General features: G+C 43.0%; 2 protein-coding genes and 1 pseudogene across 2 annotated transcripts in view; 1 reads left to right on the forward strand and 2 right to left on the reverse strand.

Annotated features, from left to right (window-relative positions):
- LOC139777660 (sodium channel protein Nach-like) overlaps positions 1-27,272 on the reverse strand; it is a 197,930-nt gene that overhangs the window by 143,367 nt on the left and 27,291 nt on the right. The gene's annotated exons all lie outside the window — the stretch shown is intronic.
- Positions 1,546-5,967, forward strand: LOC139777650 (putative nuclease HARBI1). Its single transcript, XM_071715216.1, has 6 exons — positions 1,546-1,550; positions 1,654-1,731; positions 1,818-2,086; positions 3,126-3,295; positions 4,568-4,815; positions 5,961-5,967. Exons 1-6 carry the CDS (start codon positions 1,546-1,548, stop codon positions 5,965-5,967), a joined length of 777 nt encoding a protein of 258 aa, XP_071571317.1.
- LOC139777651 (uncharacterized) lies at positions 12,533-13,396 on the reverse strand (annotated as a pseudogene).

A 27,272-nucleotide genomic window follows, 5' to 3' on the forward strand; every position in this document is an offset into this window, starting at 1 on the left:
AAATAATAAGTGGGGGTGGGGTTAAATTAAAAAATGTGACAAATTTGAAAAATCTGATTACGCCATTGTAAAGAGCACAAAAAGCCATAAACCTTTTGTACCAAACTTTTTTTCATACGCCTTATATTTTCGAAGATATTCGCTAAAAACTATAAAATCCGTTATTTTCGAGGGGTTGTTTCAACCCCTAAACGTCGAGATACGCCGCAAAAAAAAAACACGTGTCTAATGTTTTTTGATGCTCAACAACATATTCAAAGCGCATCCAAATCGGGTAGGTTCTAAATCGGGTTTTTTCGACCAATAAACGTCGAGATAAGCCGCAAAAAAAAAATACGAGTCTAATATTTTTTGATGCTCAACAACATATCCAAAGCGCATCCAAATCGGTCTCGGACACCCCCGACCGTTCCCTTGTAAGCTGAGCTACTGATAATTTTATTGACAAGTACATGCTTGACTAAATTTGCATTCGCCCAAGTTTATCATATTTATTTATATTTATTCGTACTTAACATACTCATATTTATTATATTTAACAATAATAAGATGTTTTATTTCGACTCAATTGGCTATTATATAAAGTTGACGCAAACGTTACGACACAAATGTAACGTCAACTTTATATAATAGCCAATTGAGTCAAAATAAAATATCTTAATTATTATTGTTAATCTATATTGGCGGAACATTCTATCATTTTTGGTTTATTATATTTATTTATTTATTTATATTTGTTTGACCATGTATTATATCAAGAATCAAATTTTATTAATTGCACATTAATATTGTAAGACAAGGTCTTCCAAGGCGGGCGGTGTTTTGTATTGTTCATATTTATTATAGATCGAGCGTATGTAGCGTGATCATTGTGTCGAGTCACGCATCGTTAAGACGTGTGACGGTACGTCACGTTCGTCACTCGCCGCGAGCCGAGCAGCCACCCGACACGTGCTAGGCGCTCACGCCACACGTGTTCGCGTGCCCGAGCGGTGGAATGTGGAATGAGCACGCCGGGAAGGGCGGCCCCCATCTGTATCGCTCGGAGTATAAATAAAGGACTCGAGCAGGCTAGAGTCACCAGTCCTGTCCCAATCCCGATCCTGATACGATCGCTCCAGAAACCGTAACACCAAGTTGGGTGCCCCCAACCTTTTCTCCGTACAGAGAACGGGTGCCCCCGTTCTCACCCGGGTGCCCTCGGGTACGGGCTTTCCCAGCTGCAGGGCTGCGTTCCAAAACTCTACTCCGTCAACTCTAAAGAACCCAAGGTAGTGGGGGAGAGTGTAAGCCAGAGTAAGTTACTCTGGTTGAACGATTTGGAACGTGAAAAAGTAGTATTAGCAACGAATAAAATGGAAGCTCAACGAGCTCAACGAGCTGTTTGATTAAACATTGCATTAAATGAAATAATAATGAAAAGTGTATTAGACATAGATGCAAGTAGTAGTAAAAGTGAGAGTGAGATGGAAATATTATACATGATGCAATTTTCTCGATTAAGAGGAAAACGAAAAAAGGTTGTTCGCATAGAAGGTTATGTAAATGATGTAGTACCCAGATTTACAACACATCAATTTAAGGAACATTTTCGTATGACACCTGTTTTCAATTATTGGAAAATAAATTTGGATTAATATTGTTAAAACGTAGAACGGGAAGACCTTTCATATCACCGAGAGTGCAATTATTAGCCACTATATGGTTACTGGCGACTCCTGATTCGTACAGGTAAGTATAAAATCTTGTATTTGTAAATGATAATTTTTATAAGATATTTAATAATTCTAATATTTATGAATAATTTTTGAGACTAGCTTTACACTGTTTAATCAAGAAAACAAAATTATACTACATATAGCTATAGGTAAAACATCCTTAAGCCACTGTGTACGACGTGTTGTGCTGATTCTCTGTAAAATGTCAATCGATGTTATTAAATGGCCATCCATACATGACATGAATACTATCACAGAGAAATTCAAACAAATATCTGGTCTCAAAGATGTTGTTGGTGCTATTGGGATTTTCAGTCGTGACGTAGCCGTGACGTCACAAGGCCAAGATGGCTGGCCTATTCCTGAAAGTATCCCAGTAAGCAAGAAACGTCAAGAAACATTTCAACTACATTGCATTAATGTTAAAACGTTGCTGTAATGTAGTTAAAATGTTTCTTGATGTTTCTTGCTTACTGGGATTAGAGTTGTCATATATGTAAACACATATAAAGCTTGTGTTTTTTATAAATAAGTAATGAAATAACGGTGTTTATGATAAAAAAAGTGCGATGGGTGAAAATTTTATTTGTTATTATTAATCTTCAATTGATAACAGGAGTGTTTGAAATACTTTTGCGTTTAAAAAATTCGGTGAATTGTTTTTACATACTACATTTAATATACAATTTATGATAACTAATATTACTCATTAATATTCAGTGATTATATTTTACTTGTTATTGTTCAGTTATTATCATATTGACTTACCAGGCAGAACGTAGTCACTCCTGTCAAAGTGCAAAGAACACACTGCCCACTTTTTGGTTATCCACTCTGGTTTTGCTATTTTCAAAACTCTCTCCCATTCTTTTCGAACATCAATCTTCTCTATATTTCCAAACATGTCTTTTCTCAGTATAGAACTTTCCTTTAGATGGAAACATGTGGAATCGCACAGAGGTATCTTTTAATCCATAGCTTTTGCAGCCAAATACACAGCAAGAATCGCGATTTTTTGTGTCTCTAGGGGAAAACCTTGCCCCTCTGTCTTCTAGGTGTTCACCCATCGCACTTTTTTTTATCACAAACACCGTTATTTCATTAATTATTTATAAAAAACACAAGCATTATATCTGTTTACATATATATGACAGCTCTAATACTTTCAGGAATAGGCCAGCCATCTTGGCCTTGTGACGTCACGACTGAAAATCCCAATAGATGGAACACACATTGAAATTCCAGCACCATCTGAAGTGTGTTGTTACAGCTTTATTCTTTTTAATCTAATATATTCTTTGAATAATGAAAATACAAACACAAACACAAACACAAATACAAAAACTCAGTGCTATCTAACAAGAAAATGCAAATATGCTATTACCCTACAAGCAATATGTAATGCAGACTTATCTTTCACTGATATCAAAGTTTTCCGCAATTCAGACTTTTGGCACAATGTCCACAAAAATTATCGTTATTTTTTCCTCAACGAAGAATTTATCATTGGAGATAAAGCTTATCCTATACGAAAATGGTGTTTGACAGCTTATAGAGATAATGGCCATTTGACAGAGGTAAATTACAGTGGTGAAATACCAATATTACAGCTATAGTAACTTATTATAAAACAAGAAATTTCGTCGGCCTAACTGGCAGTAAAGTTAAATAATTTAAAAATTTTTATTGCGAAAAAATATTACCCCAGCCAGGGTTTGAACCTGGAACCTCCCGTATACCGTGCGGGTGTCGTGCCAATTCGACCACTGGGGCTGTGGTAATATTGTATCGCAATAACAAATATAAAATCGACCATGATATATAACGTCTTTCCGATATGAACATAGAAAAAGTAATAGTAACTTATTATATTTTTATTATATCTTTGTTTGTATAATTACTTTTGTATGTTATAGATCGAAAATAATTTTAATAATATAGGGGAGACCGGGGCTAAGCCGACACTATTTTTTCAAAGGCAATTTTTAATATTTAATTAAAATTTTTAGGCAAATTCAATGGTACATATTTAAAGAGTGTTTCTTCAGGTACAAAATTGATTCAGGAAGTTTTGCTGTACGTCGCTTTGTTTTGCCGCCAGGAAAGGAAAAGTGACGCGAAGACAAATTTTCGAATTGAAAAATGCCGGGGCAAACTCGACACCCCGCCGGGGCAAACTCAACACTTTGTCTGATCGACACAATTTGATCTGGAACTTATTTTTTACTGTCTGAAAATGAAAATACATTGTTTATTGTGTATTTAAAAAGTACAAAAATTCGGAATAAAGTAGCTAGAACAATCATTTAAAATAATGAAAACAAAAATTGTTGAACTTTCAATTATCTTCATCTAAACTCATGTCTGAAAAACAATTAATGCAGGTAAACTCGCGATCGGACGTGCGCATACATTTGTCATGAGCCATACGGCTGCATGACAAGCATCGTTTGTTACTGGAAGCCGACGAAACGGCGTGGTGTTGACTTTGCCCCGGACGTCGTTTTTCACATTTGTCACTTCAAAAACATGAAAATTTTGAAAATATGCAAAAACGATTATCGGATTCATATAGAGCATCAAATTTCCCATCAAAATCACTTACCGGTAGATTCGCAAGAGTAAAGCTCGATGAAAGAGTAGACATTTTCGAGAGATCAGAAAAATTACTTTTCACTATCAAAAACGCTTATGTCGCGTTAAAAATTACACTATAACTCAGAATGTTACCAAATTCCGTTGATAATACTGGCACATAAAGACGCATTTACAGTAGGAAAAGCAAGTTTCTACGATAGATTTAAATTGGCAAAAAGCCTAGTGTCAAGTTTGCCCCGTTGTCGGCTTAGCCCCGGTCTCCCCTACTGTCACAAACCAGGCAAACGATAGAACGTGCTTTTGCATTATTAAAAGGCCGCTTTCGGCGCTTGAAATATTTAGACATGGCTAGAATAGATTTAATATCAGCGACAATTCTAGCTTGTTGCGTTTTCCACAATATATGTTTACAGAATACTGATGACATTGAAAATTATATTTTAGAAGGTAGAGAAAACGATGAAGCTAGAGAGAATTTGGAAAGAAATGAAAATGAGCGGTATGAAGATTATGATGATGAGGGTGTAGCAAAGCGCAATTATTTTGCAATACATTTATATAGAGGAAGAATATAATGGTTGTAATAAATTGGTATGTACGAAACTATATATATATATTTTTTTTTACCGACATGTAATAAACATACATTTTATATACATATACATACATATTTTATCAACATATTAATATGTTTGCAGTCTTTTAAACAATTTAACATATATGTAAATTGTTATATTTTTAACCAATCTTTCTCTGTGTCTTCTTTCCTTTCCTTTTTCATTTTTTTCCATATATTCTGTCAATACATGTAATTGTTTGGTAATACTTAAGGAGAGCTCCCTCCTCACCGATTTCGCTGAATTTAGGCTTAATCGACGCGTTTTTGCACAAAACGAACGAATCTGGCAGAAAAAAGTCCCGCTCTGCCCCGCGAAGCGAGATATTAACTGTTAAAGTTGACGACTATTAGGTTATGAAACCTGTTATACCGACGCGATGTAGCGACTACGGACATGCTCCGCGACCACATGCGCATGTTCCGTGGTCACATGTGTAGTGATGTACTTGAGCGCTCAACCTCAATGACATATCATATATTGTTCTGTGCAATTCCAAAATATTTATAATGCCATATTCAGTAGAGCAATTAAATAGTAATCCGTGGCTAGCGGTTCAGGATGTTGTTGGCGATGCAAAAACATGGCCCAAATTCATCCGAAAAATGTTTTGGGATAAAAATCTAAAAGATCACAATAGAATGATCCTTGTCAATTTTTCATATCTAAATGCAGTATTCGAAGATTTTTTGCACGATATATTAACTTTTACGTTGAAAAATGCGTATACAGCGGAAAGAAAGCGCAATATTAAGAATAGATTTAGCTATTTAAATCACGAGGTAATTGTTTTAATTTTAATTAATAACTATATATCAAATAAGTATTAATTATGTTTTTTATACTTTGTAGGAATTCGGACATATTCGACGCAGCCGTGTATACAGTTATCACGTTTATTTTAAGGAAATGTTAGATCTCAACTTGAATCCAATTAATAAATAATAAAATTTAATATATTGTTTTCAAGTTTGTGGTTTTGATTACAACAGAGAATATTTTGGAACACAAATTATTTCTGTTACAGATATTAAGCGTTTAAGTTAACGAAACACAGTAATATGATTATTAATGGATATATCGAGCCTTATTTAATAAATAAAGAAATACAGTGTCCAAAATGTGGTGATAAATTAATAATTGATACAAGTAATCTCATATTTCGATGCCGAAAAACACATTATGAAAAAAAATCCAGCAAAAAATATGTGTTTCGGAATGAATTAAGTTAACGCGAGAGAATCGGAGAGTCCCGGGCTCGGCACAACGAACCGCGAGCATGCGAGGATCACGCCGGGATCACGCGAAACGGCACGTAAACAGGATGATCGGCGTGAATACCCGAGAGTTCGGCGGTCGAGCTCGCACATACCGAAGTTCAGTTCGTTGTCGGAGCGTTTCCAAACCACACGTATAGTAAAACGGAGCACGCGTCAGAAATCGAAGCGTCTAGAGACTATTGCGAGGATTATCGGCGTGCACCCGTGCCCGATCTCCTGCCGATTAGACATCGCCCGACTCGATCGTCTCAATAAAGACATTGTCAACGGTTACGCCGCAATTCATTCCACCACCCGGTTTCCTCCATTCCCGGTTTTTCAATAAGAGCGTACCAGCTCCGAAGGAGACTGTGTACTCCGAAACATTGGTCCGAGCAATGTCGAGCCGGATCGGGATTGAGGTGATTGTCACGAAGTGTGAGTGACCGTACCCGTGTGAGGGATCATCGCTGCCATGATGTCCTCCTTCGAGGAGATGATCTACAAACAACGCTCCTTATTCAATTCCGTGATGAATACAATTTTGAACTCTAAAAAACTAGGCGCCGCAAAGATGACGCCTGCGGCTACAAAGGCGCGAATCGACAGTACGAAGGAGAGGTTCGAGCAATGCCGAGTGTTAGATGCGAAGCTGCAGGTCAATGCCGACGCCGCTACCAAGGCGTCATACGCCTATTTCACCGATCGCGAGTTCGAGAAATGTGAGGAAGCCTACGACGCTGCGTTGGACTATCTTCACGAACAGCTCGGTGAGATCCTCCCAGCATTAGACGCCTCCGTAAACGTAAGTCGAGCGGTGGAATTTCCGTCCCATGCCGCGCTCAACTTGCCGAAGGTCACCTTGCCAAACTTCGATGGATCGTACGAGAAGTGGGAGAGCTTCCGCGACCGATTCTATGCGATGATTATATGTGAAACTAGTTTGTCAAACGTTCAACGACTACACCATTTGTTCTCGTGTTTGAAGGGTGAAGCGAGCACCTCCATCGAGCATTTAGCGTTAACGTCCGAGAATTTTGATGTTGCGTGGCAAATCCTCTCGTCCCGATTCGAAAATAAACGGCGTCTTATTAGTACCCATCTCAATAAACTATTTACCTTGCCCAATGTCACCGCGAAATTGGCTCCAGAACTGCGCGCGTTGCGAGATAAGGTAAATGCCGCGATCGCTGCGTTAAGGAATTTAGCGCGTCCGGTGGATCAGTGGAGTGACATTCTCGTATTTTTGATTACACAGAAACTCGATACATCATCGCGAGAAGCGTGGGAACTTAAATTAGGTAGCAGCGTCTACTATCCGACTTACGCCGAAATCGACGCGTTCATGGACGCACGCATCCGCGCTCTCGGTTCGATATTACCGTTTGCGACTGAGAAACCGACCGACTCTGCGGCAAAAATTAAAGCGAAATCGAAAGCGATTGCCTCCCATACTGCCAGCGCAACAAAACTATCGTGTCCCGTGTGCGCCGCTTCACATCTGTTGTATCAATGCTCCGAGTTTCTCAATAAAACGCCGAGTCAGAGACATGAGTTAGTTAAGCGATGCAAACGATGCTTAAATTGTTTTAGCGCAAAGCATCAAGCAACGGAATGCACGAGTCCCCACACGTGCAAGCAATGTCAGAAAAAGCATCACACCTTGCTGCATTTTCCGGAAAATGCTACACAATCCGACGCTGACGCATCCCCGTCTCCTCCAAAAATTGAAGCTTCCACTGTCGATATCGCATCTCATGTTGTCGCCAAATCCATTCCGCCCACCCAGCCAATTTTCCTTGCGACCGCTCGAGTTAGAGTTTATTCCGATCAGGGTCGATTTCAAACCGTGCGCGCCTTAATCGATCAAGGATCCGCGGCATCGTTTATGACCGAGAATTTGGCTCAATCTTTGCGCATTCCGAAAGTTCGCACGTCGATCAGTGTGACCGGCATTGGAGAGACGCACACCTCCGTCCGGCAGGCTGCTCTCATCACGATCACTCCGAGCGCGTCGGACACCCCTGCTTATTCCATTTCCGCGTTAATTCTAAGGTCACTAACACGGTACTTGCCCAATCGTCGCAATGTTCGGAGTCAATGGCTACACCTAAAGGATCTCAACCTGGCCGATCGGGATTTCGCGGGATCCGATCCGATCGACGTCCTCATTGGCGCCGACCTGTTCAGCTCATTGATTCTCGACGGGGTCCGTAAGGGCGCCGCGAACGAACCTATAGCACAAAATACTGTGTTGGGATGGATCGTTTCCGGACCCACGGGAGGAGAGCGACACGACCAACAGATGGACGTACATCATGCCTCCGTAGATGAGGATCTCGATTACAACATTCGACGTTTTTGGGAGGTGGAGGAGATACCCCACACGGCCCAATTAACTCCGGAAGACCAAGCGTGCGAGGATCATTTCCTACGCACGCACTATCGAAACCCTGACGGTCGATACGTCGTCAGATTACCCTTTAAGAAAGGGCCCCCCATCTCAATCGGAGAATCTCGCCACCCGGCCCTTCGAAGCTACCTCCGCTCGGAAAAGCGCCTAAAGCGGGAGCCAGCGAAAGCCGCCGAATACCACGCGTTCCTCAAGGAATATGCCGATCTGGGACATATGCAACGAGTTCCAGACAACGAAAAGCCAAGTGATCCGACACAAATTGTGTTCATCCCTCATCACGCTGTTTTCCGGGAGAGTAGCACAACAACCCGAGTTCGTGTCGTGTTTAACGCGTCGAGCCCAACAACAAACAGCACTTCTCTGAACGACCATCTCCTTGTCGGCCGCAAGCTCCAAACCGATCTCGCTTCTGTCATTTTGCAGTGGCGTCTATATCAGTACGTTTATTCCGCCGACATGACCAAAATGTACCGGCAGATCCTTGTACATCCTCTCGATCGTGATTACCAACGGATTTTCTGGCGGCCACATCCCGATTCTCCCGTATTAGCATACATCTTATGCACGGTTACATATGGTAACGCCTCCGCTCCTAACCAGGCCCTGAGAGTCACGCTACAGCTCGTCGACGACCACGGAGCCGAATTTCCGCTTGCCATTCCCGTGCTCATGCGGAAACGATATATTGACGACTTTACCTTTGGCGCGGATGACAAGATCTTCGCTCGACAAACTCGAGACCAAGTCGTGTCTCTCCTTGCCAAAGGCGGGTTCACTCTTCGCAAATGGGCAAGCAACTCGCCCGACCTTCTCGAGGATATCGACCCTACTAATCACGGCCTTGGGCAAAGTTCAGAACTACGCGAGGATGAAAGGATAAAAATCCTCGGCCTTACTTGGAATCCGGACCGCGATGTATTTCAATTCCAAGTGAACCGGTCAAACGCGCCGGGAGAAACAAAACGAACGATTCTATCCGCTATCGCCAAATTGTTCGATTTTCTTGGTTGGGCCACGCCTGTCGTCATTCAAGCGAAAATTTTAATGCAACAACTTTGGGCGTCGAAGTGTAATTGGGACGAACCCGTCCCGTCCAATCTTCTCGAGCAGTGGCGACAATATTATGAGCATCTACCGGAACTTGAAAGGGTCACAATTCCACGCTGGACTCAGTGCGGACATCATACGCTCCAGAAAGTGTTACATGGATTTTCCGACGCATCCACAAAGGCCTATGCTGCGGTAGTATACCTTCGCGTCGTATCAATGGACGGTACTGTGACTGTGACGATGCTAGCAGCAAAATCCAAGGTCGCTCCTCTAAAAACAATAAGCGTTTCTCGACTCGAACTCTGTGCTGCTCTACTGCTCGCCAGACTCCTCCTATTCGTTTGCACGTCGCTAGACATGCCGAACATACCGAAACATTGCTGGATCGACTCCAAAGTAGCTCTGGCCTAGCTGAGTCGCTCACCAACTCACTGGAAGACATTCGTGGCTAATCGTGTCGCGGACATTCAAACAATGCTCCCGAACACACCCTGGCGTCACGTGTCCACGGATGAAAATCCTGCCGACTGCGTGTCACGTGGGATTTCTCCCGCGGAGCTGGCCTCAAACTACTTGTGGTGGTCAGGTCCCTCCTGGCTGACCAAAACTCCAGAACAATGGCCAAGTGACGCCCCACCTTTAGAACCAAGTACCACGCTCGAAGAACGACAACAACAGTCGACCGTACACACCACGACCGTCGTTAAATCTTGGGACCTATCAACGCGATATTCGTCGTGGTCGAAATTGCTAAGAGTCACCGCCTACATTCAGCGCTTCGTCAAGAATCTCCGAGCTCATCAAAGGGCCGCACATCCGATCCCTCCTTCGTCCGTCGTTATCCTACAATCCATCGAAATCGACTCCGCGGAAACATTTTGGCTACGGTCAATACAGGCGGACCTGTTCCCGATCGAATTAGCTTCACTGACAAACGCAGTTCCTATCCCGAAATCGAGTTCACTTCTTCCGCTTAATCCGCTTCTCGACGCCCAACAGCTTATTCGAGTCGGAGGCCGACTTCGTAACGCAGACATCGCCGAGAACGCACGTCACCCGATCGTCCTAAGGGATCACCCATTAGTAAGGCTGATTATTCGCGACACTCATTTGCGCGCACTGCATGCCGGATCGCAGTTAACACTGTCCTTAATACGCGAAAAGTATTGGATACTACGAGCGCGTTCGCTCGTCCGCGCCGTCTTATATAAGTGCGTAGTTTGTACTCAAGAACGAGCGCTCATCCCAAGCGAACTCATGGGTGACCTTCCACGCGTTCGCGTAAACCGCTCCTCCCGAGCATTCGCTCATACCGGGGTCGACTATGCCGGTCTCGTGTTAGTACGTACTGCGAAAGGCCGTGGCAATAAGGCCCATAAAGCCTATATCTCGGTATTTATTTGTATGACTACAAAAGCGATACACCTTGAGCTAGTCAGCGATTACTCAACCCCTGCGTTCCTCGCTGCATTCGCCCGCTTCGTATCTCGTCGCGGATTTCTAAAATCAATTTACTCCGATAATGGAACCACTTTCCAGGGTGCCGATCGTGAGCTCAAAACAGCGGCTAAAATCGCGACCGAAAATCCGAATTTGTTAAATCAGATGGCTTCCGAGGGCGCTACATGGCACTTCCTACCGCTCTCCGCTCCGCATTTCGGAGGACTGTGGGAAGCTGCGGTACGCAGCGTGAAGTATCACCTAAAACGTTGTATCGGTTCATACACCCTTACGTTTGAGGAGCTCGCCACAGTGTTGTGTCGCATCGAGGCTTGTCTGAATTCCCGCCCGATCGCGGCAATGTCCGAGAATCTGGACGACTTCAATGCATTAACTCCCGGACACTTCCTTATCGGAAGCCCCCTTCTAGCCGCCCCGGAACCCAGTGTTCTAGAGCTCAATGAGGCACGATTGTCACGGTGGCAGCTCCTACAACGCATCACCGAACTATTCTGGAAATCGTGGTCGAATGACTATCTGCTCACCTTGCAGCAGAGGCCCAAATAGAAGGTCGCGCATAAGCTCGCAAAAGTCGGACAAATGGTGCTCATGCGAAATGCGCTTGCACCCCCGTGTCAATGGGAGCTCGGCCGCATAACGGCATGTCATCCCGGAGAGGATGGACTCACCAGTGTAGTCACGGTTCAAACCGCGCGTTCTCAGTACAAACGACCCATTGTAAAATTATGTTTTCTTCCAGTCGACATAAATTCCTCGCAAAGTTCCGCCATGGCGGGCGGCGTCGACTCTGAACCATGTGTAAATAGCGACCAAGTGTAAATAGCGACCAAATGTAAATAGCGACCATTTATTGTACCTAATGCGAGTTAATAATTGTTGTCGAATGTAAACATTCGAGGCGGGCGGTGTGTTCCGGAATGAATTAAGTTAACGCGAGAGAATCGGAGAGTCCCAGGCTCGGCACAACGAACCGCGAGCATGCGAGGATCACGCCGGGATCACGCGAAACGGCACGTAAACAGGATGATCGGCGTGAATACCCGAGAGTTCGGCGGTCGAGCTCGCACATACCGAAGTTCAGTTCGTTGTCGGAGCGTTTCCAAACCACACGTATATTAAAACGGAGCACGCGTCAGAAATCGAAGCGTCTAGAGACTATTGCGAGGATTATCGGCGTGCACCCGTGCCCGATCTCCTGCCGATTAGACATCGCCCGACTCGATCGTCTCAATAAAGACATTGTCAACGGTTACGCCGCAATTCATTCCACCACCCGGTTTCCTCCATTCCCGGTTCTTCAATAAGAGCGTACCAGCTCCGAAGGAGACTGTGTACTCCAAAACAATATGTAAAAAAACAATGTATGTTTCAAACAAGTGCAAAATGTGATACGTGGTTTAGCAAATATTCATTTTAAGTTGTAGCACTTGTAGAAGCCTCCGGTTCTGAGATATCTGCTTCATCATGGATCTTCGGTGGATACAGTTCCGCAATGGTACAGAAAAAACTGTTCAAACGGTCTTCGTAATCATGAACGCGTTTGAAGAGATATTCTGCTAAATATCCCACTAAGTGTGAAGTACGTGTTCCGTACCGTGGGATATTAGCTCTTACCTCTCTCCAAACGCGTTCTATATGCTGGGTGTGGGCTTCTAAAAATTAAAAAAACTGTCAATACATTTATGCAACATTTCTTTATTTTTTTATCTTAAATATATTATAGTTAAACCCAAACATTTGTAAAACTATTTAAAGTTTATACTTACCAGTATCTGGGTCGACGAAATTCATGGAATGATTAAAGGTCAGATGTTGGAACCTTCATTGTTTAAACAATTGTAATACCTCCAACAATCTGACATTATCGTCGTCCCAGGTAGAATCCACTCTTTTATAATTTCCAGCAAAGTTTTCTCTGTACAATCCGGAACCGCAACAAGAAATATTTTTCTTGAGTCGCGTTCGTATCCACCGAAGATCCATTTCCCTTCGATAATTCGGCCACGGTTGTATTTCCTTTTGCCGATTTTAGCCTCGTCTATTTCAACAATTTTGTTGGGGCCTCCAAGTTTGGTCGAATTTTTTTGGCCCAGTATATGCAAACCTATATCATTTTTAAATAAATTTACTAAATATACATTTAACATATTTATATTTAATGTATTAAATGTATCAAATTATACTTACTTCTCGGCAAAAGGAAACCCAATCAATAACCGAAGGCTCGGAAAGTTGTAATTCCGTACACAAAAATTGATGTCGCGGAGGCCGTAACATAATAAAGTATGCTGTTAATCGGCATACGGTTTCTAAACTTAACTTTGATTTGCTAAACCACGTATCACATTTTGCACTTGTTTGGAACATACATTGTTTTTTTACATATTTTTTGCTGGAATTCTTTTCATAATATGTTTTTCGGCATCGAAATCTGAGCTTACTTGTATCAATTATTAATTTATTACCACATTTTGGACACTGTATTTCTTTAGCAATTAAATTATGCTCGATTAAATAACTAATTAATTTTTCTTTATTATGGGTTACAGCGAGAAACTCGTGCAGTCGCATTGTTGACTGTTAGACTCGTAAGATTAAAACAAAAGAGAATTAACATTTGAAATTGTGTTACTTACCATTACCAAGCAGACAGTTGTCACGTGACCTTCTTTTGCATGCGCGTGCGGCTACGGAGCATGCGCATGTGGCCGCAGGGCATGTTCGTGGTCGCTACCAGTCGCTACATCGCGTCGGTATGACAGGTTTCATAACCTGATAGTCGTCAACTTTAACAGTTAATATCTCGCTTCGCGGGGCAGAGCGGGACTTTTTTCTGCCAGATTCGTTCGTTTTGTGCAAAAACGCGTCGATTAAGCCTAAATTCAGCGAAATCGGTGAGAAGGGAGCTCTCCTTAAGTATTACCAAAGAAATTAATATGCTTATTTATTATGTGTGATATATAAAATACTTTATCTAATATGTTTATTAATATTATATTTCTTACTTACTTATCACAGCAATGACAACGACCAACGTTTTTGCGGTGTATAGAGACAATTGCGCTTATTATGTTCTAAGGTCCCGCGTTTCTATTTAAATTTAGAAGAGTTTACTCTCCTAACCCACCTCGGAAACAGGGTTCATAGAGTTAACTCCGGGGTTACTTTACTCTCACTTTTGGAACGAATAGGCTCCGCCCATATAGTTACTTACTTCGCGTTTTGGAACGGCGTAGGGTTAACCCTGCTACTCAGAGTAGAGTTTTGGAACGTAGCCCTGGATGTTCCCGGTTGGTCGTTACCTGCCACCTCCTGCCTCTGGGTCGGGTGCCCCCTACCCGTTTTCGCCAAACGGAGGACGAGTGCCCCCGACTGAGCTCCTGACCGTCCTCTACACCAGTACGCGCCGTACCAACCGCTCGTCCGCGCATAGTACTAAGGGCCAATTTCTTCACCGTTGGATAACTCTATCCTTCGGTTAACCTCACTCTTCATTTCTTTCTAACTGCCCCCTTAGAAAGAGATGAAGAGTGAGGTTAACCGAAGGATAGAGTTATCTGACGGTGAAGAAATTGGCTATAAGACGCGTATCTATCCATGCCTTAGTAATAAGCCGAGTATTTGTCCGCGCATAGTAATAAGCCGCGTCTATTTGCGCTTTAGTCATAAGCCGAGTATCCGTCCGCGCATTAGTATTTGTCCGCCAGTTCGTAATAAGTCCGCGCGTTAGCAATAAACCGCGTATCCGCCCCGCGTTAACAATAAGCCCATCCGTCCGCGCGCTAGTATTAAGTCGATCTTGCGATACTCTCACCCACACAGCGGATCAGCGGAGCACCTACACACACACACACACATCTATCTGTACAAATGAGATCTTGAATAAAGTTGGTGTAAAACAAATCAATGTCTTCACGCTTTCTCACCCTGATCCGGCGAGCTAATTCCGTGCGAGAAGACGAGAATGTTACAGACGATTATTTGAAAGCGATCGTGAGATTCCGTCAATTCCCGGAATCTCAGGTGTCGCCGACGATTCATCGGTTATTACCCTTCGAATCGGAGGATCACTCATTCTCAATCCTACCATTGCCTCTAGCACACATATAACATGAAGCATTGCTCGCGAGTTTGAGTAGATAATAAACGAGACTTATATAGAACGATAATTTAAAAAGCTTTCGTATTATTGAGACGTTACAGACCTGTGCCTCGCCTTGTGTTGACCGTGGAGCTATTTGGGACTTACACGCAAGGAGAACTTAAGGATGTATGGGTCGTACAGTCCTTGCTAAAAGTTGAACTTTCAATAAAAGAAGACTTTGCATGTATGTCAAACAACTCAAAATTTTTTATATGTTAGAAGGAATTACCGTTAACAGTTTGAGTATGATTTTTTGTTATTTAAATAATTAGTATTGTTTAAACAATTAAAAAAATTTTTTTGTGGCAAAAAATTTTGAAACTTAAAATACAATATCAATGATGTGTGTTTTACATATAAAAAAAGTTTAAGAAATATCTTAATCGTTTATTTATATTTTATTTATATTTACAGCAAAGTGTCGACTCTCTATAAAGGATAATGTTAATTTTATCAACTTTAAACTTAAATAACTCTTAAATAACTTCAAAATTTTACAGAGTATTTTTAATTTAATTTAGAAACAATTTACAGCACTTTCTGAATATATTTGAAATACCTCCAATACATCCTTAATTACAATAACTTTTAAACCAGTAAGAGAATTGTGCTGAAATTTTACACAGATACTTAGACGTAATAATAGAACAATCTATGAAATTTTTAGATTTTTGGTAATGCTTTGAGATGTCACCCATACATCCTTAACACAGAGAGAAATATTAAAATAATAAATAAGTTTTAACAGCACATACCGCCGAGTATTTGATTGATTTGTCATATCACACACACACACACACACACACACACACACACGCACGCACACACACGCACACACACACACACACACACACACACACACACACACACACACGCACGCACGCACGCACGCACGCACGCACGCACGCACGCACGCACGCACACACACACACACACACACACACACACACACGCACACGCACGCACGCACGCACGCACGCACGCACGCACGCACGCACGCACACACACACACACTCTATATATATATGGAGGGGTAAAAACCACAGTGGTGTAAGTCACATTTTTAAAAATATTTTCTCGTGTGCATAGATGCAATCTGTACAATATATAAATTGCATCTATGCACACGAGAAAATATTTTTAAAAATTTGACTTGCACCACTGTGGTTTTTACCCCTCCATATATATATATACACACTTCTATTTTTTACAAATATACATGTATGTGTGTTTATATCCGTATAATAGAGAATCGCAATAATAACATTAAATATAATAATAGTTATATAGAACTATGTCCCATATTTTTGAAATTGATTAAATACTTTTTTGGGGAAGGGGCTCCGTTTGCCTACATTCCCGATTGCCAACAGCTTCGTTTGCCCACAACATTTTGACTACAGCTTCATTTGCTGACATTTTCGATTGCCTATAAGCATTATTGCGTACATGTAATAATTAAAAATACGAACGTACATTTGCGCACATGGCCTTATTATGCACAAACACATTGCACACATGACTTTATTGCACACATACACATTGCACACATTAAAGAAGAAAATCATATTAACATTTTGCACACATAATTATGTTGCGCACATACACTTTGCGCACATACAATTGCACACAAAGTTATTGCTCTAGTTTTATGGGCAAGATTCCAATAATTAACTGTGGCGCCATAATGTAAAAGTGATTTCTGGAAATATTTTTAGCGGAGAACACAAGAAAAATACTTAAAAAATTCCACGACCAATAGATACTATTAATAAGCAATATTGACGCCAATATACTTCTTAAGCTGAATACTATACGCTCGAATCTATTATAAATGTAAATGGAAGTGTGGGGTGAACCTCGCTTCACATGATAAGTTGAAACCTATTTGGAATCGTACTAGCTTGGACCTTGTTTCGCCTTAAGGCTCAGTCACAATGAGAAAAATAAGAAATAAGATAAAGGAATAAGGAATAAGGCATGTTGCATCTCACTTTAATGTACATGTACTGAAGTGAGATGCGACATTCCCTTATTCCTTATTCCTTTATCTTATTCCTTATTTTTCTCATTGTGACTGAGCCCTTACTGCACATGAAGGTGTGGGGTAAACCTCGTTTCACGTGGTAAATTGAAAACTCGAATCGTACAATGATAGACCTCGTTTCGCCTCTACTTATAAGCAGAAGTGGGGTGGATTTCGCTTCGTGTGGAAAGTTGAAAACCCGTGTATGTACGCAATAAAGTCATATGTGCAATATGTGTATGTGCACAATAACGTTATGTGTGCAATTTGCATGTGTGCAATAAAGTCATGTGTGCAATGTGTTTGTGCGTAATAAGACCATATGCGCAAACACACGTATTTTTAATTATTATACAAGCATTATGTGCACAATAATGCTTGTAAGCGATCAAAAAATGTCGGCAAACGAAGATGTCAGCAAAATGTTATGGGCAAACAAAGCTGTTAGCAATCGGGAATGTAAGCAAACGGGACCTTCCCACTTATTTGATAAATAGGTACGTATTTAATCAATACGTATTTAATTAACTTCAAAAATAGAAGACAACAGTTCTATATTATAACTATTATTATTGCTAAATCAACGCTCTCAACAATAATAAAAAATAAGGAACTAATATATGAGACAATTGCATCAGGAACCGTTACTCTGAAAGCTAAACGCATTCGTAGAGCACAACATAAAGCTGTCAAAACTGAATTATTAAATTGGTTTAATTGGTTAAAAAATTATTGAACCCTCTTCCAGTCAGTGGTCGAACCCGATAGTAATGATTAAGAAATCGAATGGCAAGTACCGGTTCTGTTTAGATTTTCGAGGGGTAAATAAAATATCGAAAAAAGACACGTACCCAATACCGCCTATGGACGGTATCTTAAATAAGTTGCGTTCGGCTAAGTATATTTCTACGATAGATTTAAGTCAGGCATATTTTCAAATATCCCTAAGCAAAGATAGTCGAGAGATCACAGCTTTTAGCGTTCTCGGCATTACCACTTCGTTCGAATGCCTTACGGTTTGACAGGAGCGCCGGCTACTTTTCAGCGATTGCTAGACAGTTTAATTGGTCCGGAAATGGAACCTTTCGTATTCAATTACCTCGACGATATAATCATCGCGACGGAAACGTTCGAAGAACACCTAGAGTGGTTAAAACGTGTATTAGATAAAATCTCGAAAACCGGTCTTACCATTAATTTAGAGAAATGCGAATTTTGCCGTCCTCAAGTACGGTATTTAGGATTTGTCGTAGAAAAGGGGGGCCGGTCGATCCCGAGAAAACCAAGCCGATTATGGAGTATCCAGCTCCCCGAAATCTGCGACAGTTGCGTCGTTTCTTAGGTTCATACCACAGTTCGCCACCCTTAGCAAGCCGTTGAATCGCCTTTTGAAAAAAGGCAGGCGCTGGGAGTGGGAGGATGAGCAGAATCGCGCCTTTAAAAGTATTCGCGAAAGTTTAATGTCCGCTCCCGTTCTTGCATGTCCAAATTTCGAAGAACCGTTTGTGCTGCAGACGCGAGTTTCGTAGGTCTAGGAGCCGTTTTGACGCAAAGGTTAGAAGGCGAAGAACGCGTGATCGCATATGCCAGTCGTGTCCTATCCGACCCCGAGACGAGGTATTCCGTAACGGAGCAGGAGTGCTTGGCCGTAGTCTGGGCAATCCAGAAATTTCGACCGTATTTAAAAGGATATAAATTTACGGTGATCACCGACCATAGCAGTTTGCGATGGCTTCACAACCTTAAGAATCCGACGGGTAGGTTAACTCGATGGGCTTTAGAGCTGTTGGAGTATGATTACACGGTCGAATATAGAAAGGGGGCCCTACACCACATGCCCGACGCGTTGTCGCGTATGTTTGAGAGCGGGGAGGAGGGACTCGTAAGTGCCGTCGTAGAAGTAGCGGAAGATACCACCGAAGATACGGAATGCGGAGATACCACCGACGCTTGGTATAGAAAGCGGTTTCAGGAAGTAGCCACTGACCCTAAAAGATTCGCGCATTGGAGGATAATGGACGGTCTATTATATTTCTTACGACCGAGACTGGTCATTTCCGATATTGTTGAAGACCTCGATAGATGGAAATTAGTATTGCCGCGAGAACGCGTGCAAGCTCTTAGAGAATTGCATGACGCCCCTCAGGCCGGACATTTATATATCGAAAAGACTTATCCTTATCAGCGCCTTGCCGTCGCGTATTATTGGAACATGTTTAGAGAGGTAATGAGATATATCAGGACTTGTGACACCTGTCAAAGAACTAAGGTAGAACAGGCTAGTCCGGCGGATTGGATGGGACGTCGTGTGATAAAAGGACCGTGGACCGCGATTGCCGCGGACTTCGTAGAACCGTTGCCACGTAGTAAGGCTGGGTACCAGTATTTGTTAGTAATTCAATATCTATTTACGAAATGGATAGAAATTAAAGCGTTGCGAGCGGCCACGGGTCCGAAGATTCGGGAAGCTCTCGAGGATTTAATCGTGTCTCGGTGGGGTACACCGAAAGTCCTTCTGACGGACAATGGGACGGAATTTGTGAATCGAGTTATTAAGAGTTTTGCGGAGGAAAATAGCATCACGCACACGACGGTACCCCCGTATCATCCTCAGGCGAATCCGGTGGAAAGAGTCAATCGCGTATTGAAGACAATGATAGTAACTTTTATTGAGAAAGATCATAGGGAATGGGATCTTCATTTGCCGCACTTTCGTTTTGCGTACAACACCGCATTCCACTCGTCGTTAGGGGCACCTCTCCCGCCTTTTTAAATTTCGGGCGCAAGTTGACGCCGCCCAGTTCCTTGCGCGATCAGGGGGATGAAGCTGCCGACGTGGAGGCGCGAGATCCCGCGGAATGGTCGCAATGTATGAGAAAGTTGCATGCCATCAGGGAGTGGGTGGCGAAAAACCTCGATCAGGCAAATCAAAAACAAGCCGCGCGCTAAAATTTGCGCAGGCGGCCGCGTAGGTTTCGTGTCGGTGATTTATTGTTACGACGGCAACATGTATTATCTTCCGCCGCACAGGGTGTGGCTGGCAAGTTGGCACCGAAATTCCAAGGATTACTCCGAATCAAACGAGCGATCTCTCCGACAGTTTACGAGGTGGCTCAGCCGGACGGATCACCCGCTGGTAAAGTTCACGTGCAAGACCTTAAGGGGTAACGCCACTCTAGAGTCCAAAAAAAAGCCAATTTTTGATAATTTTTTTCAGAAATACAGTAATCATAAAAGAAAATCGGTTTACATCTATTTATTATCTATATATTAAAGTATAAAAAAAATTTTATTAATTTTTTATTGACAAAATGGCGGCGCCAGAGCCATTAATCCAAAGTGCCAAGTCGTTCAACGGGCGGAATCGAAGCTCCTATAATTTCTGAGTTGGAACAAAAATTCAAAGATTTTTGAAAAATATATAAGATTTTCTATAGAAGTACCTATGGATTTTGCGATAAGTTGAACAAAACTTTTTTTATAAACAATTTTGTGCGAAATTTTTTTAGCGAAAAATGAAACATTTTTTTCCAACATGCACCATTCTTACAAAAAATGATATTTCGCAATTTCCATAGGTACTTCTATAAAAAATCTTATATATTTTTCAAAAATCTTTGAATTTTTGTTTCAGCTCAGGAATTATAGGAGCTTTGATTCCGCCCGTTGGACGACTTGGCACTTTGGATCAATGGCTCTGGCGCCACCATTTTGTCAATAAAAAATTAATAAAATTTTTTTTTAATACTTTAATATATAGATAATAAATAGATGTAAACCGATTTTCTTCTATGATTACTGTATTTCTGAAAAAAATTATCAAAAATTGGCTTTTTTTTGGACTCTAGAGTGGCGTTACCCCTTAAGCCCTATCACCCCCCTGCTTCCGATGTCTAAGTCGTAACAGTCGCGGTCAGTCCGTCGGTAGAGTATTATCTCACGTTAGGGTGTTGTCAGGATTCAGGGTATGATTTCGGGAGAGCTGATTGGGGTGTGATGTTGGTCTGTGGCGGATTTCTTGGTATGATTTTTGTGTGGTGTATGTTTCGGTGTGGTACGGTCGAGGGTTATAAATCATAGTAATCTCTTTTTCAAAATTTGACAGAGTACTCCGACGCCGGAGTGGTGATCAGATGTCTGGGTCGGGGTCCCCCCTCGGCGCTCGTCTGGGGAAGGGGAGTTGTGACGCGACAAGTCGCGTCCGCCACCCGGACGGGCTCGGCCGAGGGAAAATTCGGGGGTGCTTCCTAGCTCGGAGCGGGGGAGGGCAATTGCGCCGCTTCGGCGGATTTATTAATTAGTTTGTAAGATTTATTTAGGGGATTGCCGGTGGTTACATTGTAACGTTCTTGAGTCGCCACGATGGAGGAATCAGAGAACGCACTCAAGGAGACGGCCGAGGGACGTGGCCGTCGGTCGGGTCACGCCCGGACCTCTCCGCAAGCAACATCGAAGGCCACCGTACGAGATACGGCCCCGAGCTCGGCCGCCGCAAAGGAAACTGCTGGTGTCCAAGCGCTACTGCTGGAGGCGTCTGTGCGCCGAGGAATCGTCGAGCGACCGTGCGCTTCTGCCGAAGGCGACTAGCGCCAAGGAGTCGGTGAGCGTCTAAGCGCTTCTGCCGCGGCGTCTCGCGCCGAGGAGGTAGGCGGGCGTCCACGCGCCACTGCCGAGGGCGACCGAGCGCCTAGGTGTCGGCGAGCGTCTACGCGCTACTGCCGGAGGCGTCTCGCGCCGAGGAAGTCGGCGGGCGTCCGTGCGCCACTGCCGAGGTCGGCCGTGCGCCCAGGAAGGCGACAAGCGATCGTGTGCTACTGCCGAGGGCGTCCAAGCGCCTCGAGTCGGTGAGCATTCACCCGCTGCTGCCGAGGGCCACTGGCGCCGAGGAAGGCGGCAAACGATCGTGTGCTACTGCAGAGGGCGACTGGCGCCTCGAGTCGGTGAGCATTCACGCGCTGCTGCCGTAGGCGTCTAGCGCCCAAGAAGATCAAGCCCCGTAGGGGGTTCCTTTATATACAGGTCGTGGTTGAATATGAAACACGAGCAACGGTACAGGCGATGCGGCGCCTAGCGGCGTTGATGCAAAGTAGCCGCCGGTAATACAGGGCCATAGAGTTACCGCGCGGGCGTGTATCACAAGTGGCGTAGACCGCCACATTACCCCCTTTGTTGTTTTAAAGTCGGGAATTGAAATCGTACCGTTTTTCGTGACACTCTGCCACTCCGAGTTGTGGTTTCCGTAGGTGGAACATCCGCTGGAGTATCTTGTGATGGCTGGAGTGTCTCACAAGGCTTGTCGTTTAATTCTTGTTTTGCCAAGATGTAGGCAGGCTTAAGGCGGTCGATAGTTACGTGGACGGTTCTGCCGTTAATCCGTAACTTAAAAACCTTCTCGCCTTTGCTGAGGACTTTGTAAGGTCCGTCAAAAGTGGGTTGCAGAGCCCGCGTTGGTGCATCGTGCCTGAGGAACACGTGAGTTGTGTTTGTCAGGTCTTTATGCTGGAATTAGCAGGCGACCTGTGTCTTTTGATTGGTTGTGGCCGTAGACTTTTCATCGTCTTCCTGAGTCTCAGTAAGAAGTCACTCGTTTCATTGGCTTGAGTAGTTTCTTGTAGAAACTCTCCCGGAAGTCTTATGGTTTCTCCGTAAACAAGTTCTGCAGGAGTTGCGTGGAGATCTTCCTTAAATGCTGCTCGGATGCCCATCATGACGACGGGTAATACTTCAGTCCAAGCTTCTGTTTCGTGGCATTTGATGGCCGTTTTAATTTGTCGATGCAAACGTTTGACCATGCCGTTGGCTGCGGGGTGATAGGCTGTTGTATGTATATGCGTGGTGCCTGTTAGCCTAGTAAGCTGACGAAACAGGTCGGCCTCGAATTGCCTTCCCTGATCCGTAGGTGTTCTGTGAATCTTGCGATCCAGTGAGTGAAGAGATTCTGGGCTACTGTCTCTGCGGATATGTCTGCCACCGGTATGGCTTCAGGCCATTTGGTAAATTGGTCGATGATTGTAAGGCAGTATCTATAACCCTTATAGAGATGGGTAGAGGCCCAACTAGGTCCATGTGTATGTGCTCAAACCGTTTGGTAGGGCCGACGAATTGTCCTAAAGGCAATTGGTTGTGCCTGTGGACCTTCGATTTTTGGCACGCGAGACATGCTCTTGCCTATTCTTGGCAGTCGGCCTTAATGCGTGGCCAGACGTACCTTTCTGCGACTATTCTTGCCGTCGCTTTGGTTCCTGGATGCGATAGACTGTGCAGTGATTGGAACACTTGTCTCCTGTACTCTTTTGTAACAAAGGGACGTGCTATTGGGGTTGACGTGTTGCAATATAATGCTGCACTCGTTCCACGGATTGATACTTCTGTCAATTTGAGAGAAGAGTTCCCTTTTAAGATGTCTTTCACCTCGGTATCCTCCTCTTGTGCTTGTGACAAATTTTCTAAGTTGATTGCGGACTGAATTTCCTCGATTCGTGAGAGGGTATCAGCGACGACGATGTCTTTACCCGCAATATGACGAATATCGGTAGTGAACTGACCGATGTATTGTAAGTGTCGTGCCTGCCTAGGAGAGCTATGTAGAGGATCTTGTCGAAAGGCGTATGTGATCGGCTTGTGGTAAGTGAACACCGGGTGACCGTCAATTTGGTCCCGGGAAAATCCCCCCCCGAAAAAAATCGCCCCAATCAAAAATTTACACAAATGAGTTGGGTTAGGTTAGTTTTTGTGGAAGTGGCGCCCCCCGAAGGGGGGCGGAACCTACTACATCCACGCATGGACCTTGCAATGTATATATTTCATTCTTGACATTACAATAAATCTATTTAATTTATCCTTTCTAACACATAGAAGTGTATATATATGAAAAATATGTATATACAAAAAAGACTGTTCAATATATCGACAAATCACTGCTTTAAAGAAACAAAGTACAAATAAATTAATAAAGCCATCATAAAGGCCATAAATAATAATAACAGATAACTCATAACAGATTTTATAATGACAAGTTGGCAGCAACACTTTTCAAATATTTTAATACATCCTGTCAGCTGTAGGTTGCAACAAGACTCTTCAACCGCGCATCGTTGTCTTTGTAGCGTCTTTGTCTTGTATTCGCAGGAGCGTGAGCATCCGCGCGCGCAATGTGAGCTTCAACGAGACCCTGCTCTGCTTGAATCAATTCAATGAATGTCCACAACATAAGGTGCGATCCATTTGCTCGCCGATTTAGTGCACAGTGCCAACCTTCCACTGCATTATTGGTACGAGCAGTAGCCATCATCACCGAGAAGTAGTGGTTCCACAAATTAATGTCACCGCGTCGTTCACTACGACGATTCAACACACCAACCCAAGTGTGCTCAAAATAATCGAGGAAACCTTTCAAATCATCCTCATTATTCTTGAAGAATTTTGATCTTAGCAAAGAATCATATGCGTAAATTACATCGTCGGGAGTAACGAATGCCAATGCGGATAACTGTCGCAAATTACGAGCAAATCGGCTGCTCTCGCAGTACAATTGCGCAAGATCATGGTTCTGTATATTTCGCCAAAGTGCTTGTCCGAAATGGAAGAAACATCCTTTGACAATACACTCGGGAAAATGAATTGCAATGGTCTTCAAAAATGCCGTCTCAAAATCCGACATTACATATTTTGGGGCCAACCCGGGGCATGCATCCTTCAGAACCCGCAACAGATTTTGATACGTTCTCTTGCGTCGGTTGGGACATAACGCATATACAAAAGGCACAACTTTGCCATTCACCTCCCCATGTATGATGTAGAGTTGATCAAATAATTCTGGCACTACTTTAAAAGTACCATCACAGTACCACATGTCACATATTTGCAGCACCTGTAGATTATCCTCCGTAGCAAATACAAGTAGTCTGTTATTAACATCTTCAGAGTCGAACAACAAGAACTTCACGTTCTTCAATGTCTTTTGAAATTGGTCTGGTATTATGTACAGTGTGTCCTTCCTTGGATTAGGTGGTACAGGATTATTCCTTTGACGAATTCCTCTGACAGTCCGACCCAATGACTCAGCACTCGGTAATTGGGAAGCAACGGGTGACGACACTGTACCCAGCACGGACGCCACTAACGACGACGATGCCTCCTTGTTTGTCAACGCCTTCTTTTGTAATTTTGCAACAATTCGCTTTGCATCAACTGCTGCAGCGTTAGGAGTGTGAGTTGCGTGCTCAGTTTGATGCAAAATAATGCCTATAATAGGCGAACAATATACAAAAGGAATTAATGCGAAAATCTCGACACTGAGCAAGTAGCGCATAATTACATTAATTAATACAATGTGCTTTATTGTACATTAATTAACTTACCATCTCGTAATTCCGACGACGTATGGCAAATCCCCCGACAACCTTTCTTATATTCGGCACACCTCCAGATCACTTTGCCTTGTGATCCCTCTCCATGCTTATAGTATAAGTGACCATTAACTGTTAACATTTTCTTGCCCTGATTACTCTTCAAAAATTTAAGCGGCATAGTGCACGAAATGATCACAACCACAACTTGAAACAGTCTGATTACAACTGCTGTCGATACCATGTAACCGCACTTCAGTTGTTTGAAATGATATTATTGGCGGCGAATAGCACTTGTAAACACAAAACAAAGCAAACAGTTAGTGGTTCCAAAGTGTAATATGTACAAATAATGACACACACAATTTCAAATACAGTAGACATCACCGGACAAGATGTTCCGGTTGGTTAATTTTCGAAAGATTTATGGATGAGATATTTTCCGGGGGGGTTTTTCCGGGGAGATTTTTTCCAGGGGGATTTTTTCGGGGACAATTTTTCCGGGGGACGTTTTTCCCGGGGGATTCCTTCCTAGAACCGAACACCGTAAAAATCCTTCCTTCTAGCATGTGCCGGTAGTGTTTGATAGCAGTGTAGATTGCTAGAAGCTCTCTATCATAGGGGCTATATTTTTGCTGGGCCGGATTCAGCTTTTTATTGCCATTCTGTTCCGTCCCGCTGTTGAATGACTGCTCCGATGGCTGTATCGGATGCGTCAGTTGTAAGAGTAATGTCTGCCTCTGGATTTGGATGTGCCAAAAGAGTTGCGCGAGACAGACTGTCCTTACATTTTGCGAAGGCTGCTTCCAGTTCTGCGTTCCAAGTTACTGAAGAAGGCTAATGGGAGCCTTCTTTTTGGTTTTGGAACCGCGAGTAAGTCATTTAAAATTGCCTGGTCCTTAGCGGCCTTAGGAATGAATGTACGATAAAAATTAAGAGTCCCCAGGAACCGTCGGAGCTGCTGAATGTTCTCAGGTTTTGGAAACTCCTTGATTGCTTCGATTCTTTCTGGCGGAGGTTGAGTGCCGTTCTCCGAAACCTCGTAGCCAAGGAAAAGAACCTTTGTTTTTCCGAAAACGCATTTAGAGGGGTTGAATAAAATGCCGTATTTCTGAAGTTGTTTGAAGAGTATGCGTAAATGCTTCTTATGTTGTTCCTCGTTTTCTGATGCAATGAGGATGTCGTCAATATACGCATAGCAAAAATTCAAGTCGCTTGTGATTTCGTGAATGAAGCGTTGGAATGTTTGTGCGGCATTGCGTAACCCGAACGGCATGAAAAGGTATTCGAAGAGTCCGAAAGAAGTTGTTATAGCCGTTTTTGGAATATCATCAGGGTTAACGGGTATCTGATTGTATGCTCGCACTAAATCAATTGTTGAGAAGATCTTCTTTCAGTGTAAGTTCTGTGAGAAGTCTTCGATATGCGGGATCGGGTATTGATCCGCTTCTGTTCTAGCGTTAACTCCCCCGTAATCTCCGCAAGATCTCCAGGAGTCTTCTTTCTTTGGCACCATATGTAATGGTGATGACCATGGGCTTTTTGATACTCGAATGATCCCTTCTTGAAGCAAGAGATCAAATTCAGCCTTGGCCGCCTTGAGTTTGTCCGGGGCTAAACGGCGAGGACGGTATG

The sequence above is a fragment of the Temnothorax nylanderi genome, unplaced genomic scaffold (assembly GCF_030848795.1).
Source record: "Temnothorax nylanderi isolate EJ_2023f unplaced genomic scaffold, tnyl_v1.0 TNYL_tig0157_pilon, whole genome shotgun sequence".
Taxonomy (NCBI): Eukaryota; Metazoa; Arthropoda; class Insecta; order Hymenoptera; family Formicidae; genus Temnothorax; species Temnothorax nylanderi.

What these genes read in the sequence shown, in the direction of transcription:
- LOC139777650 (XM_071715216.1), top strand. An exon ending in GCGACTCCTGATTCGTACAG is followed by an intron (nt 1,732 to 1,817) that starts GTAAGTATAAAA and finishes TTTTGAGACTAG; the next exon opens with CTTTACACTGTTTAATCAAG. An exon ending in ATAATGGCCATTTGACAGAG is followed by an intron (nt 3,296 to 4,567) that starts GTAAATTACAGT and finishes TTGTCGGCTTAG; the next exon opens with CCCCGGTCTCCCCTACTGTC.